The sequence below is a fragment of the Schistocerca gregaria genome, chromosome 7, assembly GCF_023897955.1.
Source record: "Schistocerca gregaria isolate iqSchGreg1 chromosome 7, iqSchGreg1.2, whole genome shotgun sequence".
Classification (NCBI taxonomy): domain Eukaryota; kingdom Metazoa; phylum Arthropoda; class Insecta; order Orthoptera; family Acrididae; genus Schistocerca; species Schistocerca gregaria.
In genome coordinates this window covers 110086106-110105249 of record NC_064926.1, presented here as the reverse complement: position 1 = coordinate 110105249, position 19144 = coordinate 110086106, and the positions used below count along the sequence as shown (strand labels likewise).

The 19144-nt window shown below is 41.1% G+C and overlaps 1 protein-coding gene across 4 annotated transcripts in view; it reads right to left on the bottom strand.

Moving 5' to 3' along the window:
• LOC126281679 (myogenesis-regulating glycosidase-like) overlaps window positions 1-19144 on the bottom strand; it is a 210356-nt gene that overhangs the window by 33103 nt on the left and 158109 nt on the right. For all 4 annotated transcript variants that reach the window (XR_007551295.1, XM_049980844.1, XM_049980845.1 and 1 more), the window contains one exon: window positions 2957-3388. Coding sequence is in view for 3 of the 4 variants with exons in the window: in XM_049980844.1 (XP_049836801.1) it covers window positions 2957-3388 (432 nt within the window). In the remaining variant the exon portion in view is untranslated. The remainder of the gene's footprint in view (window positions 1-2956; window positions 3389-19144) is intronic.

The window sequence follows — 19144 nt, the reverse complement described above, 5'->3', positions numbered from 1 at the left end:
TCATTAGGTTAGTTAGGTTTAAGTAGTTCTAAGTTCTAGGGGAAGGATGACCTCAGATGTTAAGTCGCATAGTGCTCAGAGCCATTTGAACCAACACCATGAATAACCTTTGATGTTTTGTGCACATAACAATGAAAGAAACATCAGTGGATTAATTTTCTCAAAAAGTCATGTACTTTTTAAACAACACTTTTGAAAACAATGGAGACCGTCATTTTCAGTGTACATATATGGTCATATTGACCCCAGTAGTACTAGGGTGGTTAAGAGCCAAACAGGGTTGTAGACCCTCGTGTCCAGGTGAAGAGACGACTATAGTGAACCTCGAAGTAGAGAACAGCAAGTAGAGGAAACAAACAAAGATGGTACAGTCAAATAGAACCATCACCAGGAAAGATACGCATATGAATCCTTGCAGTGTTGGTTCTGAGCACTATGCGACTTAACTTCTGAGGTCATCAGTCCCCCAGAACTTAGAACTACTTAAACCTAACTAACCTAAGGACACCAAACACATCCATGCCTGAGGCAGGATTCGAACCTGCGACCGTAGCGGTGGTGCGGTTCCAGACTGTAGCGCCTAGAACCACTCCGGCCACCCCGGCCGACCCTTGCAGTATTCACCTTTCGGATTTTCACGGAATAGACCACAAAAAATCTCAGAATCGATAAGTTGAAACTGACGACAGGGATGATATAATACTCAGCAGAAGCGTTCCTCAACTAAATGCAAAGTAGGAGTGCAAATAGTGGGCAGGGAAAGTTATTTACGAAGGCAAAAGTCTAAAAGGGGCTCTATATTTAGTTAGAATTACCAATAGGAGTAAATATACCTTCCTCAATTACAGTTTGTAAAGAACGACACATAATGTTAAATAGCAGTGCAGTAGAGCGAGCAGCAAACGAGTGACGCAATAGTGTCACATAGTCTCAGTAGTGTCTTGCCACCGGATGAAATATAGGTGTGAGTGGCTACTAAAAAGACGACAGGGATGCCAGTCTCGATATTCCACTACAATACAGCAATATTCAACAGTGCGCTCCCAAACCCATATGTTTCATATAAGCAGTCGTGTAGGTGTACGTGTGTTGGATAAAACTCGCTAAACGGTTACAAAAGTAGAAGGGCGACCTAAGCAAATATATATATATATATATATATATATATATATATATATATATATATATATATATATAAAAGAGTATTTGGAGTGGCAGTAAGTAGAATTCTCTCGTTATTGCAAGTGTGACTAAGGAGCTCCCGTATTCAGTTTTGGCTCTAATTAAGTCAGTTGTACTACAACGATGGTAAGCACAATAGAGTGACCACTTCAGCCTTAGCTTCGTCGAAACTCTCTCTTCGCATTTGAACAGGCTGTGTACAATTGAGCGCAATACAGTGGTAGCATGCAAGATTCTGTTCTTCGCCATATAGTCCCAGCACGGGGGGATAAAGGGATTGTCGATAGAACCTGAGCTCTCACAACTACAAGAATGTTCCGTCAACCCACAGATTAGTGGTATCGAACAAAGACCACGGTACCACGCCAAAGTCGGTGACACTCACCGATATCAAAGGCATAAGCGATGTCTCGCTGCAAATTGCAACGACGGATGAGCGAGGCTGAAGAAGACACATCTTCTCTCTGCAAAGAGGCGCCCTCACAAGGAAGTCAGTATAGAGCTGAGCGTGGATGCACTGCGCCCAGCTGAAGCAGTGAATATCTATGAAAAGGTCTCAGGTGAAAGTGTACTACTGTAAATGTTGAGCAGAGTACTTCAAGAGAAGTGTTTGCTAGTACATGACTCAAGGGCTGCTTTAATAGTCAATTACAGATGTAAATATTCAAGTACTCCCGTGGGACAGGATTGCATCAAGTTAAGTAAATGTATTAGAGAAGATAAACTTCTTTTGCAAGTTCGCTAATAATAACCTTTACTTTCATGACCGGTTCCGGCAATAAATGTTACCAGCTTCAGAACTCGACATGAACGTTTTTGCATATTTTTTTAACAACAGTAAAAACACCCTTTCTCATGAGAGGGTCGCTAAACATTGACTTCAGAAATACGTGGATTATTACGTGTTGCTCGACCATTGTACCTCACTGTAACTCCGTGCACACAGTCATTGTTCTAGCTGGACTGCTGGAAGCACTCTGGAACGTTAGAGTGATTTCTCCTGCAGATTTCATGCCAGTTTTACAAATACCCTCAACAATGTTCGAAGATTTCTATTCACCAGTATAGCAGAATTCCTGGTCTCGGTTTATCTTGGGTTATGGCTTCATGTCTCCACTTCATCGTAATGTCATTAACAGAAGGGTAGGAAGGAAGATTGGTTTTCATGTCCCGTCGACTTCGAAGTCATTAGAGACGGAGCACACGCTTGGATTGCGTCAAGGATGGGGAAGGATTCGGCCGTGTCCTTTCAAAGGAGCCATTCCAGCATATTCCAGGAGCGATTTGGAGAAGTCACGGAATACCTACGTCTGGACGCTGGTTTGAACAGTCGTCCTCCAGAATTCGAGTCCAGTGTGCTAACTAATGCGCCACCTCACTCGGTAGTTAAATTGCCTTTGGGGGACTTGTTACCCGCACATATACGATGACTAACCTAGGTTCGAACTCACTGAGGTCTCTCGACTAACCCATTCTATTGTTACTACATCTATACTGGCAATACAATACTTCCCGACTCCTCTTATACAGGGATGTCTGCCTCTGGCCACACAAAGTTGTCAATTTCGCATTATGTAATGGTGAACGGATATTTATCATCAGATAGCATACAGTCAGTATATCTTTTTCTACTTTGTCCGTGCAGAATTTGAGACCACTGTGCGAATGTAGCTGCAGTTAAATTTCCTGGGAAATAAATCTGTCTCCAGCTCTCTCCAAGTTCCTTGCGTCATAATGTGTGTTGAAGGTAATGAGTCCATAGACAGTTACGTACCTCGCCGTCGAAGTCCCAGGGCACGTAGGAGAACTGAATGGCCGGCATGAAGACGTTGGCCTGCAGCCATCGTATGAAGAGCTCCTTGGTGGGGACGTCGCTGCCGTAGCCGTTGCCGCCCACCATGTCTGGAAGGACGAAGGGGTAGCCCACCATGTTCATCTGCAGCAGCGTCGTCACCAGCGAAGCCAGGCCGTTGTCGAAGCCCCACCTGCTGTCCTTGTCGATCATGCGGATGTAGAACGGAAACTGCTGACTGTGTTGGCCGACGCGAGCCTCTACCATCGGCCCGAACTGGGCGGCGGTCTTCAAATAGTCCAGTGTGTACTGAACCGGGTTCATCTCCGTTGTCAGCACGGGAGGCTGTGGTAGCCAGCTGGTCTCCCCGGCGTCGAATTTGAACGAGTCGATTCCCGTCTCAGTCTTGATTTTCTGAACGGTTTCAGAAAAGAAAAATGTTTAGATATTATTATGAAAGATCATAAACACAAACTGAATATTGTGCATCAAAATAGTGATACATTTTGCAGTGTGAAGATGGGTGTCTGTGGTGTATGTACTGTAAGACCTTCAGTACACACACCATCAGATTATTTGACTTGTCGCTCTAACGAAGTACGCAAATGTCAGCACTATGTCTCGTGGTCTTATCGTGGCGTGTTTATCTTCTGCCGTTAGGTCAGACGATAGAAATGCCACTTGCACGCTTAGAAAAAAAAGAATGGTTCAAATGGCTCTGAGCACTATGGGACTTAACATCCATGGTCATCAATCCCCTAGAACTTAGAACTACTTAAACCTAACTAACCTAAGGACATCACACACGTCCATGCCCGAGGCAGGATTCGAACCTGCGACCGTAACAGTTTCGCGGCTCCGGACTGAGCATCTAGAACCGCTAAACCACCGCGGCCGGCTGCACGCTTAGAGTAGCAGATTGACGGTGACCAACTTTAAACAGAATTTGATTAATTTTCACACACATTTATGAAAATAATAACAAGCATAAAATTACTTAACTTGGTTCTGGATACTATTTAGAACTGACAATCTGGAGTTCCTTTGGTATTGGTACGTTAATCTTATTCTCACATGTATCTCTGATACTTGACAAAAGTGTCTATAAATTTATCTTTATGGCTATGTACAGGAATATGGTAATCTTATTAGGCGCAGACTTAAACTTGACTACAGGCTGGTACAGACTAATGCAGACTGGTACAGACTGGTGCAGACAAATACAGACTGACTAATCGGAGGCGTGTACACTCGATATAATAGCTCGCGCGTTCATGTATCACTGTGCGAGTGTGATCCGCATGGACAAATGGTTCTACGTTAGCAGCAATCTCATTGGCTGCGTTACATATTAGTACGCGGATCGGCGGAAGCAGAATTTGGTCCATCTCTATGGCAGCGCCATCTCGTAGTGCAGAGACGGACGAGCGCTGTGCCTGCGCTGTTGAACTTAGCGAGGCGCTCTCTGGTGGGAAAGTTGTGTACGCGCAGACTACGCGGAACTATGCACACAACAGTATCTAATAGGTGACCACGAATTTCGTCACACCATTTAGGGGAAGAGTCAGTCCAATTGCACTGTGGTTAGTCCTAGCCAAACCAACTCTGCGTTCGTTCACAAAGAACGCGTCGTGTGTCTCGGAATTTTCACCAGAACCTTGAGCTGGTAATATCTATGATATCTCACGATACTAATCCTGCGTTTTATACCCAACTCCCTGCAAGGCTTTAGAGAGTTCTACCACCCAAAACAAGGACCACACTAGATTTTAGTGGAACTATGTTCTACATATTAAGTTACCAAGGAGTTACGCGATTCTCTCACCCAAAGTGCAGGTGCATTTAAGACATTATGAATCTAATGCATTTTATTTCTTTATCATCGTTTTTACGGACGTATATTGATAACATAAACGGTTACATGAAGAGGAAAGGAATAAATACTTTGATACTAATGGAAGTTTGTGACAGGCTGGCTCCCGAAGCCAGGTTCGCTGCTTTTCCTGAGCATTTGCCTTAATCACTGGGCTATCTTATATTTAAACTTGATGGAGATGAATCGAGCTGATAGGGATAAAGTGAAACTAGTAAAGGCCGTTGGGACTAATGTACTCAGTATCTCTTAATGAATTTGGCACGTTTGAAATCTTTAAGACCCACAGGAAGATTTTTTCTGTCTGTCCTACGATCATTATCCGAACGACATCCTCAAGTGTCTTTCATAAGGGACAGAAAGGTACGTACAGTTGCCAAAGACAAATAGAGTATTAGAAATATGACGAGCATCGGGAACATTTTTTCGAAGTTTCCAATACAAAATTTCACTCTTCACAAAAATGGTTCGAGAAAAATAATCTTTTCGAATTACAGCAATGTCGAAATAGTGTAATTTAGTGCGAGATGAGTCATGTAACAATGAAACAGATACACTGGTATCTATCATAGTTTTACCTGTATATTGCTTCTACTTCACGATAACAGATAAATCAACGCATCTACTCCATTTTTTTACTGATAAGCTGCATATATTTCACAACAGAACTAAAACTTTAGTCAAAGAAAGCGCTTGAAGTACTCCTGGCTTAATTTCATTTGCTGTCTTTATATCGCCGCTGCAGGTGCACGAAACATGTTTAATAATCTAAAAAGATGCTTCCTGAGTACCTCATGATTGTATATTACACTGTATTACGAATGAACTAACAAACATAATTATCTGAATATCGTCGCTGTGGATTGCTCTGTGCGTACCAGGAAGTCGAATTCGCGTTCTCACTAGCAATCAGTATATTCTTAGAAATGATTAAGTGATAGTTCATTCAATTTAGCGCCCTGTAGGACACTTCATTTCGAAATCAGTCACTACCTACACTTCGCTACTTTTTGCGTAGATCTTTTTCTAATGTACTGTTATGGCGAGTCTTTTTCACGGACGGGCACGATGGTAGCATGTATGTAAATGTAACGTACTGAGGTTGAAACAGCGCAATCTAGAATCGTACCAAATATTCGTATTGCGCCACTACTAATAATTTTACTTTTTTCTATTTTTCCATGCTTTGACGATGTGCACTTAAATCATTTAAAATTTTTCAGGCTGCAACTCTCTTAGATTCGTTATTCAGACTTTTCTTTTCGTTAACTAATTAGTCGAGTTGGACATGTTCGAACTACTCATTAGAAAGAATGGCATTCCTTACTTAGACTATCGTATTTCAATCTCCGTGAAACTAATTATCTTAAGGAATATTTGTAATCAAAGTACTTATGCCATTTCTACCATTATGTCTGTTAGATTATTCCATAATTTAGCACTGTACTTTTGTTATCTTATTTTTTCCTAAAGACTTGACACCCTACAATAACTAATTAAGCCATTAATTAAGAATTTGCATCAATCTACACCAGTGATTAAAGCTATAAAAACGGCGTTCGTGCTCATAAATGTGTTGTTCCCATCGTCGATGTTTACAGTGGTTCCATCATATTTGTATTTTCCAAAACTGATACAAATATTGCAAGGTAAGTTACTGTCGTATCACATAGTCCTTAAAATTACTAAACTCTAAGCAAGACGTTTTGCAAACCAAACTCTAGTTTCCAAAACCACAATATGTTCATACAGGACTCCTCATACGATTCGTAAGGCCAACCGCCGCACCAAAAGAGTCACTTTGTGACTGGTTCATGGAAGATGAGGTAAGCGAAATACCAAATATAAATGTGGCAGACGTGGAGAAAAACTAGCTCCCATCCCAGAGGACTGCTACCGTCATATACAGGCAGTAGTTGTTGATGATTTCGTATATTACTCTAATCAAGAATTTTAGTACATGAAGCGGATCTGATCGAGCCATTTCACCATGAATTCCTCGAGAGAATGCAGCCAAACCATTCTCCGGCCGGCCGCAGTGGCCGAGCGGTTGTAGGAGCTTCAGTTCGGAACCGCGTGACTGCTAAGGTCGCACGTTCGAATCCTGCCTCGGGCATGAATGTGTGTGATGTCCTTAGGTTAGTTAGGTTTAAGTAGTTCTAAGTTCTAGGGGACTGATGACCTAAGATGTTAAGTCCTATAGTGCTCAGAGCCATTTTAAAACCATTCTCCGGTATTTTCATGTCTGTGGGACATGTTTTTAAATTTGATACGTATGTGAGCTTATCATCAGTGATTTTAGTACATCTGATGTCTGTGGAGTTCGTTTAATGCTGCTGGAACATTTGAGGCGAGGATCACAACACAACCACCCCCAGGATGTGCGTGTTCAGCTATTCGTCATGTTTAGGGCTTAAAGAAATCATTGGGGCATGAGCTTCATACAGACAGATCACACAGGCGGCTTGTGGTAGCATATGACTACAGAGCGTGCCAAGAGCGTATGCACGGGTCCTACCAGGGCGAATGCAGCGCGAGAAGACCGTAGAAGTAATTGCCTGTATGTGAAGAATACGCAGACAACAGTTGAAATAGGTGCCGCTACGAACTGCTGCGAACTGGTTACTGGAAGCTGGGTTGATATGAAGTCTTTGCAATGCGTCGTTTGTCGTTTGTCACTGAGACTGTACCATAGACGAAAGAGACTTTCGTAGTCTAGACGTAGAGACGGTCTACTGAGAAATGCAGAAGCATTCAGCTGAGACTGGCGACGAGTCTTCTGTTTGTGCAGGTAAGGTGCGTAGACCGTCTCATGAAAAGCTTCAGGAAGCAGCGATTCTCGAGTCCCATAACTCTACAACTCCTGTATCCATAATGCGCAGAGTTGGTGGCTATGGCAATAGGACGCATATGTCTCAAGAATGGTAAACCCTGTTGTCATACTGATGTACTGATACGTGCCACAGCTATCCAGTCTCAGATAATTGACTACTTCCTACACTATACTCCCGGTTCTCTTTTCTATTAACAACGGGACATAATTTTCAGCAGTTTAATCCATGTCAGCTATGTAATATAAACATCTGCTTTTCCCTCCTTGCAGTAAAAAATTTGGAAATTTGTGGTAAGTTCTTACGGTAGTAAACTGCTCAGGTCATCGGTCGCTAAGCTTACGCACTAATTAATCTAAGTTACGCTAAGGACAGCACACACATCAATGCCCGAGAGAGGACTCGAACCTCCGACGGGGGCAGCCGCGCAGACCGTGAATAGCCACCGTCTAAGGCTATCCCGCGCGGCTCCTCCGTGGAGTAAACGCTGCGGCTTACTGTGTATCGTAAACTCACTGGTTGTCATATTGAGTATTTAGTAATTTGTACTTTGTGGTACTGGAAGTTAATTTCAGATGGAACTCGGGTACTTCCAAGGAGAAATATGAAATATAGATCGTCTACACTGGAAGTGAATTCAGTTTGCTTTGATTGGGAGATTTATCTGGAGTTTGGAAACAGTTATTTCTCTGGTAAAGGACAGTCACCAAGGGAAAAGTATCTGCACCGATAAAACTGAAGTTTCAGCAACAGGCGAGCGCTCTACCAATCGACTACGGCTGCACACACTGGCGATAAGAATTTTGTTACATTTCCATTTTTGAACGTCATTGTGGCTTACTGTAAATTATTATACCAACATTGTTATTTATAAAATCGTCTTATTGCAATTGTAGTCTATGAAGCTTGAAAAATAAATGTTTATCCTATACAGACATCTGTTTAAGAACATTTAAGAGAAGTGAGCTATTTCTTTACGTGTAAAGCACTTATGCGATCGTGCAGAACAGTTTCAGGGAAGAGAGGTGCAATTTTTCGATGCAACAGTTCAGCAACAATAGCAAAACGCTATGACCAGAGGTATACGGCATCTCAGCCGTACGACGTAATCTGACAGTGTGCGGCGTGAACGATATAAAATGAGGACAACAGGTTTTCGACGGAAAAAGAAATGAGTGACAGCGGTCTATGAAATGAATTTTTGTATGTACTTCTGAACCTATTTCTATTGTATGTATATAAAGGATGGAGCCTGCCGAAAGCATTGTACATAGCCAGAAGACATTGGCTCTAGACTGAGGAAACTTGCCAGTGATATGAAGAGCAAAATATCGGAAGATGTAAAGGGCACTAGTGGACACAACACAGACTCACAAAGTCGATGACAGACACTCTGTAAGTATATTATAACAAGGCTCGCAGGCAGAACCAGTCCATTGTAAGTGGCATGAAAAGTACAGTATGGACGTCACGTGTCCACAGGGTGTTAAAAGATTAACATTCCACGTTAACTGGCCCAAAAATGTACAGGCTAAGAATGGGAACGACACCTGCATTATCGAGGACAAAATTCTGAATTGCATCCCTGATGTTGTCAAACTCACTCACAGGTATCTGTCCCAGTGATGAATTTAGGTGGTGGCCCGGGGGCAAAACTCTCCCTCCCCCCCATCCCGGAAATTGGAAAATCATCTCCCCCCCCCCCCCCCCCGAGAAATTCATATCTATGGTTGTGGTGAAACGTAAAAATTATCACCTGGTCTGTTATCTTGTACCGTTGAAACAAAATTTAAATTACGCCAGCTGCTGTTGCTAACTAAGTTTGGTGTCAACTATGGACAAGTCGTGATGACATGCAGTTCTTACAAGCAAACTGAATGTGTAACACAATAGGTGGCGGCTGGGTCCCTATAGTTTGGTTTCGTTACTTATCGGTTCGATTTTTATATTATTATTATTATTATTGCTAACACGAACAAATCAGCAGTTGCTGTATAATAAGTGTGCGGTAAAGCTAAGCGTTCAAGGTGTGTTGGCAACGACGATTGTGGAATAAGTCAGCCTTTCCTCTCTCATGTCTTCCCTCACTGCACCTCCAATCGGCCTAACGTGTGGGCTAATCCCTCAGCTACGCAGCCCACCCTAGCTGAGAACTTTATTCTTATCCACCACTCGTATCTATAATTTGTTTGCCCTTAGAATAAACATTATGTAGCAAAACAAGTCTCCCGGCATTGCTACGGAATTGGAAGGAACATCTGACACTATAAAATATTGTTTCAATTTTTTATTGCATTACTGAGAATATTTCCAAGATTTATTACTCATATAGATTTTTCCTAATCGATGAGTCCAAAGCTCAAACCGAATATTTGTGTACACTTGACAATGATTTTCGCAATGTCAATGGGTATACACAATTTTTGCCTAAAGAAGCGCTACATTCCACCATGTGTGGGACGTTTGGCAACGCTGCTCTACGAGTATAATCTAAGCTTTCATTGTTGTATTAAAAGTCAGTGCATTGTTGAAACTGTTGTAAGGTTTGAACAGTCAGTCGACAGGTTACTATGGAAGTGTGATGTGCTTATGTAGTGTACTACGTGCAATCTTAGTCAGTTTATAACATAAAAAGAAGTGTTTTGCCGAAATACAATGTCAAAACAACAAACTTTAATTTCTTTCTTTTCTAATAAAAAGACAAAAACTAGTGTGAGTCTGCTGAAAGAAGTGCTAGTGATTGTGGCGATGAATTGCGTAGGTCCACCAAGTCTTCAGTTTCCCTTCCACAGTTTCCAAACGATAAATGTGCTATTTCTGGCCCGTCCGTAAAATGCAATTCTAAACAAAGTATTGAACGCGAGATTAAGTATCAGCAGAAATGGGAGTGTAAGTACAATTGTTTGTATTTTGATCACGAGCGGGGTGGGGCTTTCTGCGAATTGTGTGAAATGCATTTAAAAACGATATCAAAGCTCTACAGAAAACAGGAGGGGTGCTAATTTCTGTACCTATCACTAAATTTAGAAAAGCTGTCTGAAGCACGGGAAAGCTAGAAAAGCACGCCAACTCAGAAAAACATGTAAGAGCCGTTGCACTTGAAAATTGTTGATTACAAGGATAAAACGCTCCAAGTCATACACAGATATTTAAACAAAATGAAAATGAAAAAGCTTTAAACCGCCAAGCATTGTCATCGTTAATTCGAAGTCTGTATTTCCTTAGTAAGGAAGAAATACTCCACACAACAAAATATGAACCTCTAATACGTATGGTAGTACTGAAAAGCGACATTAATAATGAAAAATGGTTATAATTTCAGAGCCAAAGGTCCACATATCTTAGTAAGGATACTGCGGCAGAATTGTTGACTTGTTTGGGACAGTCTTTAGACTTTCAAGATGAAACACTTCACCATGTAAAATATTTTTCATTAATGGCAGACGAATCTACAAATGTTTCCGACCAAAGTGAACTGTATTTAGTAGTTCGATATGTGCACCGTCTCCATCGTTTGAAGTGAAGGAAAGGTTTTTATGTCTCGTTGAGTTGAAAAGCACTTCAGCTGAATCCATATTTACAGGAATTGATACTGAACTAAAGAAAAGAAAACTTTCTTATAGCAGATTATTATCTTGTTCTTTCAAAGGTGCTGCTAACTTTAGTGGTTCTATCTCAGGAGTCTGCGCTCGGTTGTCAGCGAGAAAGAGTCATAAGCTGCCATACATTCAATGTAGGGCACATGTTTTATCAATTGCTGCCACCAACTCTAGGAATAAACACCCTATTATAAAACGCACATTACATGTTGTTAAAGACATTTACAAACTTTTTCATGATTCTTCCAAACGAGAAAATGTTTTGCATGAAATTCAGTGTGCTTCAGAGCAACCCGTTTTAAAAATACCCGAAGCAGTTGATATGCGATGGTTAAGTACCTATCGCGCAGTTCATGCTATTTTCCTAACCTACAAGTCCATTATAATCGCATGTAAACATATACACAAGGACGGCGCGGATTTAACAAGTTTAGCTGGAGGAATCTTGTTAAAATGATGAATTACAATTTCATTGTAGGTTTAGTGATTTTAGACGATACGTTACATGCAGTCTCAAACTTATGTAAGGTTTTGCAGAGACTATCACTTAAAATTTCGCAAATCCCTCTACTTGTTTCTGGAACTCTGGAACATTTAAGACACATCGACTGTCTTTGTGACTGCGATGGACATAGAGCAGAAAATGAAACTCCTAATAAAATAAAAAAATAAAAAACTGCAGGAGGACGCAACAGAAGTTAAAGTTGTGCTATTCACGAAGTTAGAGGAGCAGATTCAAGCTATGAAAAGCGCAAGGAAATTTGTTAAAAGTATGATTGATGAAATTGAGCAACGGTTTGGTGAGAAGGCAATAAAAGTGATGGAACTAAGTGCATATTTTGAAAGTTTTATAAAATTTCTAGAGTTTAGTGATAATGACTGTAAAGAACTGTGCCTGATTTTGTGACTTAAAAACGTCGATGCTTTTATTGTAGACTTGCATTCTTTTAGGTACGAAGGTAGTAATAAATCAGACGATACGTCTTCTGATGTTGCTTCTTTCATTCTGAGAGCCGACATCGGCTACGAAGCACTACGGACACTCGCTGAATGTGTACTGTGCATTCCCGTTTCAATTTGGAGTGTGGAAAGGTCATTTAATACAATGAACAGGGTGATGACAAAATTAAGGAATAGGATGGGTCAGGAAACGCTCCAAGCTTGTGTGAAGATTTCAACTGGAGGGGACGACGAGCCATCAGAAAGTTTTATTGATGACCTCATCAAGAGATATGCTGTAAAAAAGCCTCGACGAATTAGTCTGATGTAAATGTGAATTTTTTCCATGCAATAAAATTATTTTATTAGTTAATATAATTAACTTAGGCTTATCCTAACAGCTTAGTACTTAACCTACATATTATTTAATTGTATATTAGCTATTCATGAAAATTTTTTAATATTAAGAGCGTTGCTGCGTCTTTAAAACGCTATCACTTAAATTTTAAGCCTATAATTTTGTCCTCTGCCCCACCCCCACCCCAATCAAGCTATATATCCCCCCTGGGGGAAAGTGACTGTATTCATCACTGCTTTGGCCGATCCTGAACTTATAAAAATAGTGGTCATGGCAAAACCCAGAATCCAAATAAGTCTCTAAATTGACTCATATGGAAACGGTGCCGTAAAACAACATTTTTATATGCTACAGTTGTCAGAATTCCAACTTATGTGAAATTCTTGTATTTAATGACTGGAACGTAGAGAGGATGAAGGCATTGGAGAGAATGGGTTGTAACATACGGAATTTAGCTCAGGATTTACAGTGCTCCTTTGCAGCTGAAAAGTCAGTTGAAAACCTTGTAAAGGAAAGAATGCAGGAAAAAATAAACAAGAAGAGAGGCTTTGAAGGGAAAGAGGACGCTGAGTACAAATGTGAGGCCATCTGTAGAGGTGACATAAGGAAAGACGTTGGGTTGAATATTAATTTGAATTTTCCGAAAGTAGTATTTTTTAAAGTTTATGTGCCTTTTTCTCAGAATCTATCAAGGCTATAATTATGTAATTTATGTACTTATTCCTACAAACCCAATAAATGTCTCAAGAGAAAATTTTGAAGTTATGAGTGTAAGATGTGATATGTGGAAAAGTGCTTGGAACTCTGCCTGAATTTTATATTATGCTTACAGAATTATAATTAAAAAATTATTAAAATTCTGATATTAGGTACATGTAAAAAACCGGATAAGAGAAGCTTACTATATACAAAGAGATAAAAAAGAAATTTTTTGTTGAAATCCTTTTAACAGTTTCTGGGACAAAGTCGCATACATTATTTTTTCAAAAAAATTGTTTACATTTAATAAAAAAATTAAATATATATAATACAGGGAACTTAACAGTAAATGTATTAATTTTGTATAAAGCATGGTACACAGTGTCACTGTCATATCTTCACAACTGAGTATTTGGTGCATCTTTTAAATATTGTTTGTTTTTCATGAATGTCCACCCTTACTTAGTACACAAATTCCTACAACTTTTTATGTAACTTGTCTCTTACTCGTTGGCGATATTTGCAGAAATGAGAGGTGATTAATGTTAATCACTCTTATACATTTTCTTTATTGCAAGACCAGTACAATAAGCAGTTTTACACCGACTGTACTATATTTAAACGAGTAATGATGGCTAGATAATGTCGCTGCGGTAGTGCGTTGCACGCAGCCAGGGTCGTGGGTCTCGACACAGACGCTAGCTTGGCTTCCTCCCGCTGGTTAAATATATAATTTATTACCCCAAAGCGTCCAGAAGAAGTTATTTAGTAAATAGTGGCATAACGTACATTTTGTATCATTTTTTATGTCTCTACAAAAATATAAATGTGGGACATCTTCTTGCACTTATACTGTAGCGTGATCCTGTTTAGCGTTATATTTTAGCCTGTCCATCGGGGCTAATGATCCAAACGTTGGAAACAGCTTTCTCTCGTTTAAATACCATAATGATAACACTACAAGAGGTATCCGGCGATTTGCAGCTGTAGTCAGCTTACAGAATCGCTGCTCATCGCGTCTCTAATGCGCCTCCTAGTATCGATGGGCAGCGTTGGTTTGTTTCCTGTTCAGAACAAAATGAGTTTTAAATGCCTATTCGATAGCGAGATCCAAAATTTGATTATTTTCGTTTTCCTTTACTTGGTGTCAACAGTGACACGAAACACAGAGAAGAGGCAGTACTCCGTCACAACAAAACACAGCACACCGGTAGTGTATTCTTGTTGGCTAAGTATCAGATGATACCAGATGCATGACACAAAATTCAGCCATTCCATTAACAACATACATCTGGTCAAGAGTATCTGGTTTCTCCCTAATGCACATACAGTAAATCATTCCTTGACGCCCATCACCTCTCTTTTAGCGTCTCCCATTATGTTTTGTTTATCATCTTGTACCAGCTAAACAACCCCGTGGAAAAATGCATCACTCTAGTCTTCATTTTCTGTTAAGTTGACATGGTAAGACTGCCAGACTGATAGGCAATACTCAAAAATCGGTCGAATAAGTGTTTTGTGAAACCCAATGATGAATTACATCCGCTTTCGCTTTACGTGCGCATTCCACTTGAAACTGGTTACACGTAGGTATTTTGACGTAATTGACGTTTCCAGTCATAGTGTAACAGAAGAGCAGATTGTTTCTTCTCCTGTGCAATGACAGTATGTTAAGACCTGTGGAATTACAGCATCTGAGCACGTGTGGGAACAGTAACAGCTTATGAAGCTTTTTTTTAAAAGCTGTAGAATAACAACATGTAAAATCCTCCACATATTCTCCGACGTAGATGGTAACTGGCTGCCAATACAGTTATTTAAGCAACTGCTGCGATTCACGTGCACTGTAGCTTTATTGAGACATTTGCTAATGGCGAGGTATAGAAAATACGGATTAATAGTTCTCAAGGGCAATGATCAACCAGGGCTTGCTGTTGCACCTATTAATTATGTATCGCTTACAGATCTTTATAAATATCAGTTTATAGCGTCTCATACCTGGAAATATCTGTAACGCCTGAGAGACAAACTGTATAAAAGATTTTTTGAGCATGTATATTGAGATTGGTGGCGCTTACTGGTCCCTGCACTGAGTTGTGGGTTGCGTGATGACTCGAAACAAAAGACCATTGATTGTGATGGTGATGTGCGAGTGACTAGAAATATCTATTTATCCACCTGGACAGGCACGCCGAAAATCGAGGCCCTCTCCCCTCCCTCCCTCCAACCACCTGCAGGGTGGTTATTTAGCGGTGTTTAGATATCCCGCCACTATTTACAAGTCAACAGTAAAGGTATTGAGCTAGACTGCTTTTAGGTAACCTGACAGTGACGTCATTGTTTTAACGCACTGATAATGAAAGGATGATTTCTTCACTGCACAATATAGACTACTTACGTAGCAAAAGCGTGTTAGTTCCATTGTGCTAGTATATAAATTTAATTTTTCCTATGTTCGTTTAAATATTGCTATGTTCTAATTGATTAACGTGAGCTATCTTTGTATTTGTTGAAATATCACGTGGTGCTAATTGTTTAACGTGGGATATCGGTGTATTTCTTAAATTACCGCACTGTGGAAATCGTTTTACATTGAAAGTCTCGTATTAACGATAGTAACAAATTTCCCCCAAAACTATAAATAGCGTAATACGTTGGGTTACTTGCACGGATAACTATTGAGCTGCAGATTGCCGAATCGAAGTTTCACATATCGTCAGAATTTGTTGTTGTTGCTGCTGCAGATGTTGGAATGGTGTAGAATTTCGAGACATGAAAGCCAGAAGTATGCAAGAATTTCAGAGGCTAAAGTTTCTACTCTTTTGATGACGTATATGAATGAGTAAACGTGTACAGTTATCGCGTTATTCTTGTGTTGATTCATGTTATATGACGTTACATTGCAAACTCGAGTTTCACTTATGTGTTGCAGATACTTGCCTCTGTTTGGTTTTGCCAACCTCGTGTTTGAAATGTTAGTCGGGCTACGAGCGGGGTTGGAGAACTGCACATTAGTGCTGCACAGTTCACCGCAGAAGCAGGAGCGCTGACACTAATTCGTGCAGCATCCTCGCATTCTTGATTGGCTATTTTGGTTATATACGTAAGGGCCACAGCAAACTTTTTACTTGAGTCTCAGGGTACAGGTAGACATTTTGTTTGTATAATGGCCTCAGACTAGTGCATGGTTTACTGTTAAGATTAATAAGGGGATGGGGCCAAGAGATGAGTTTGTTCACATAAGGCAAACAACAGCCAATTAATTGATTCACTACTTCTATTTCAATTGAAACTGGAATGAGAGTTTCGATCTGCAGCGGAGTGTGCTCCGATATGAAACTTCCTGGCAGATTAAAACTGTGTGCCCGACCTGGACTCGAACTCGGGACATTTGCCTTTCGCGGGCAAATGCTCTACCTTCTGAGCTATCGAAGCACGACTCACGCCCGGTCCTCACAGCTTTGCTTCTGTCAGTATCTCGTCTCCTACCTACAAAACTTTACAGAAGGTTTCCTGCGAACCTTGCAGAACTAGCACACCTGAAAGAAAGGATACTGCGGAGACATGGCTTAGCCACAGCCTGGGGGATGTTTCCAGAATGAGAGTTTCACTCTGTAGCGGAGTGTGCGCTGATATGAAAATTCCTGACAGATTAAAACTGTGTGCGCGACCGAGACTCGAACTCGGGACCTTTGATTTCGCGGGCAAGTGCTCTACCATCTGAGCTACCGAGGAGACGATAATACTGGTAGAAGTAAAGCTTTGAGGACCAGGCCTGAGTCGTGCTTCAGTAGATCAGATGGTTGAGAACTTGCCCGCGAAAGGCAAAGGTCCCGAGTTCGAGCCTCGGTCGGTCACACAGTTTCAGCCTGCCAGGAAGTTTCAATTGAAACTAATTTACTGTATCTGGAGTGAAGCAGAAATGTGAAATATAGAATGTCTAAGTGGTAAGCGAAGTAGTTTATTTCGTTACAGAGATTTATCTGGCGTCTGATTTTTTTCCCCATTGATAGGGTCGGATTTTACCAAACGATTGCTATTGCAGACCTCAGAAGTAAGACTTTTGTTACACTTACATTTTGAAACATCCACATATCAAATTGCAAATTGTTAAACTAGCATTATCGGACTTAAAAATCATCACTTTTTAATACCCCTCATTACCAGGAGCCAAATAGTATGATGCAGCAGCGTAATGGAAGGCCCGACCCCGCAGTTCATACTGCAAATGCTTTGAGGAGAGTACGGATCTTTAATTGCCCTACCTGGGCCACTGATTTTTCAGACGTAGACCGTATGTGGTTAGGTTGGGTTAGTGTTTTTTTAATGTCCCGTCGACAAAGAGGTCATTAGAGACGGAACACAAGCTCTGGTTAGGGAAGGATGGGAAAGGAAATCGCCCGTGCCCTTTCAAAGGAACCATCCCGGCATTTGCCTGAAACGATTTAGGGAAAACACGGAAAACCTAAATCAGGATGGCTGGAGACGGGATTGAACCGTCGTCCTCCCGAATGCGAGTCCAGTGTGCTAACCACTGCGCCACCTCGCTCGGTAGACCGCGTGTGAGATGCCACAGGAAGACGTACATTTTCATATCAGCATCCTAAAAATGGTTCAAATGGCTCTGAGCACTATGGGACTCAACTGCTGTGGTCATTAGTCCCCTAGAACTTAGAACTACTTAAACATAACTAACCTAAGGACATCACAACATCCATGCCCGAGGCAGGATTCGAACCTGCGACCGTAGCAGTCGCACGGTTCCGGACTGCGCCCCTAGAACCGCGAGACCACCGCGGCCGGATATCAGCATCCTGACAGCTATGTTGTTCAAATGATACAGCATGTGTTTCAGGCGTGGTAAGAAATTCTTCAAGACGATATTCGGAGGCAATTTGTTTCCACGCCACAGTAAATACCAGAGTGTATTGGTTACCGTGGTGTTACACATAATGTCGATGTTGATTACAGACATCATTTCTGATTAGAATGATTCTTTTATCCTGTTATCCCCGTTATGGGATGAACATCTCTACAGAGCTTGATAAATACCGAACTGGTCCTTCATGATTGTACCAGAATATGGTGTTTAGACAATACGAACTTCAGGTCTCGCGTTTGAACCATCGAACCAATACAAAATCATCTGGTGGCCCTATATCCTGCCCTTGTGAATGAGATGATATTGACTTTTATTTTAACCTGTTCTAGGTATTTTTACTTCAGTTTGCCTACGCTCCTTTTGCGGTATTCACTCAGTATCATTTATGACAAGTGAAAAAAATTTCATTCTTCTTTGCACGCAGTCGTCAGTTTCTACTCGTTGATATGAGTGGTGTTCCCATTGACTCACTGCGCATATACAGCTGCTTCTCGGTTCACAAAAGCCAATAGGTTTTTAAATTATCTTGACTTCTGCTCGAGCGCTTGGCATCGCTATTAAGTCGGATTGAGGGAAGACATAGAAGGAATTCAGAGGCAGGCCGCTAGATTTGTTTCTGGTAGGTTTGATCATCACGCGAGTGTTACGGAAATGCTTCAGGAACTCTGGTGGGAGTCTCTGGAGGAAAGGAGGCGTTCTTTTCGTGACTCGGTACTGAGGAAATTTAGAGAACCAGCATCTGAGGCTGACTGCAGTACAGTTTTACTGCCGCCAACTTATATTTCGCGGAAAGACCACAAAGATAAGAGAGATTAGGGCTCGTACAGAGGCATAGGGGCAGTCATTTTTCACTCGTTCTGTTTGGGAGGGGAACAGGGAGAGAAGATACTGGTTGTGGTACGAGGTACCCTCCGCCAGCCACCATATGGTGGATTGCGGAGTATGTATATTGATGTAGATGTAGACATACATTTCCCCTTTTCCATTGG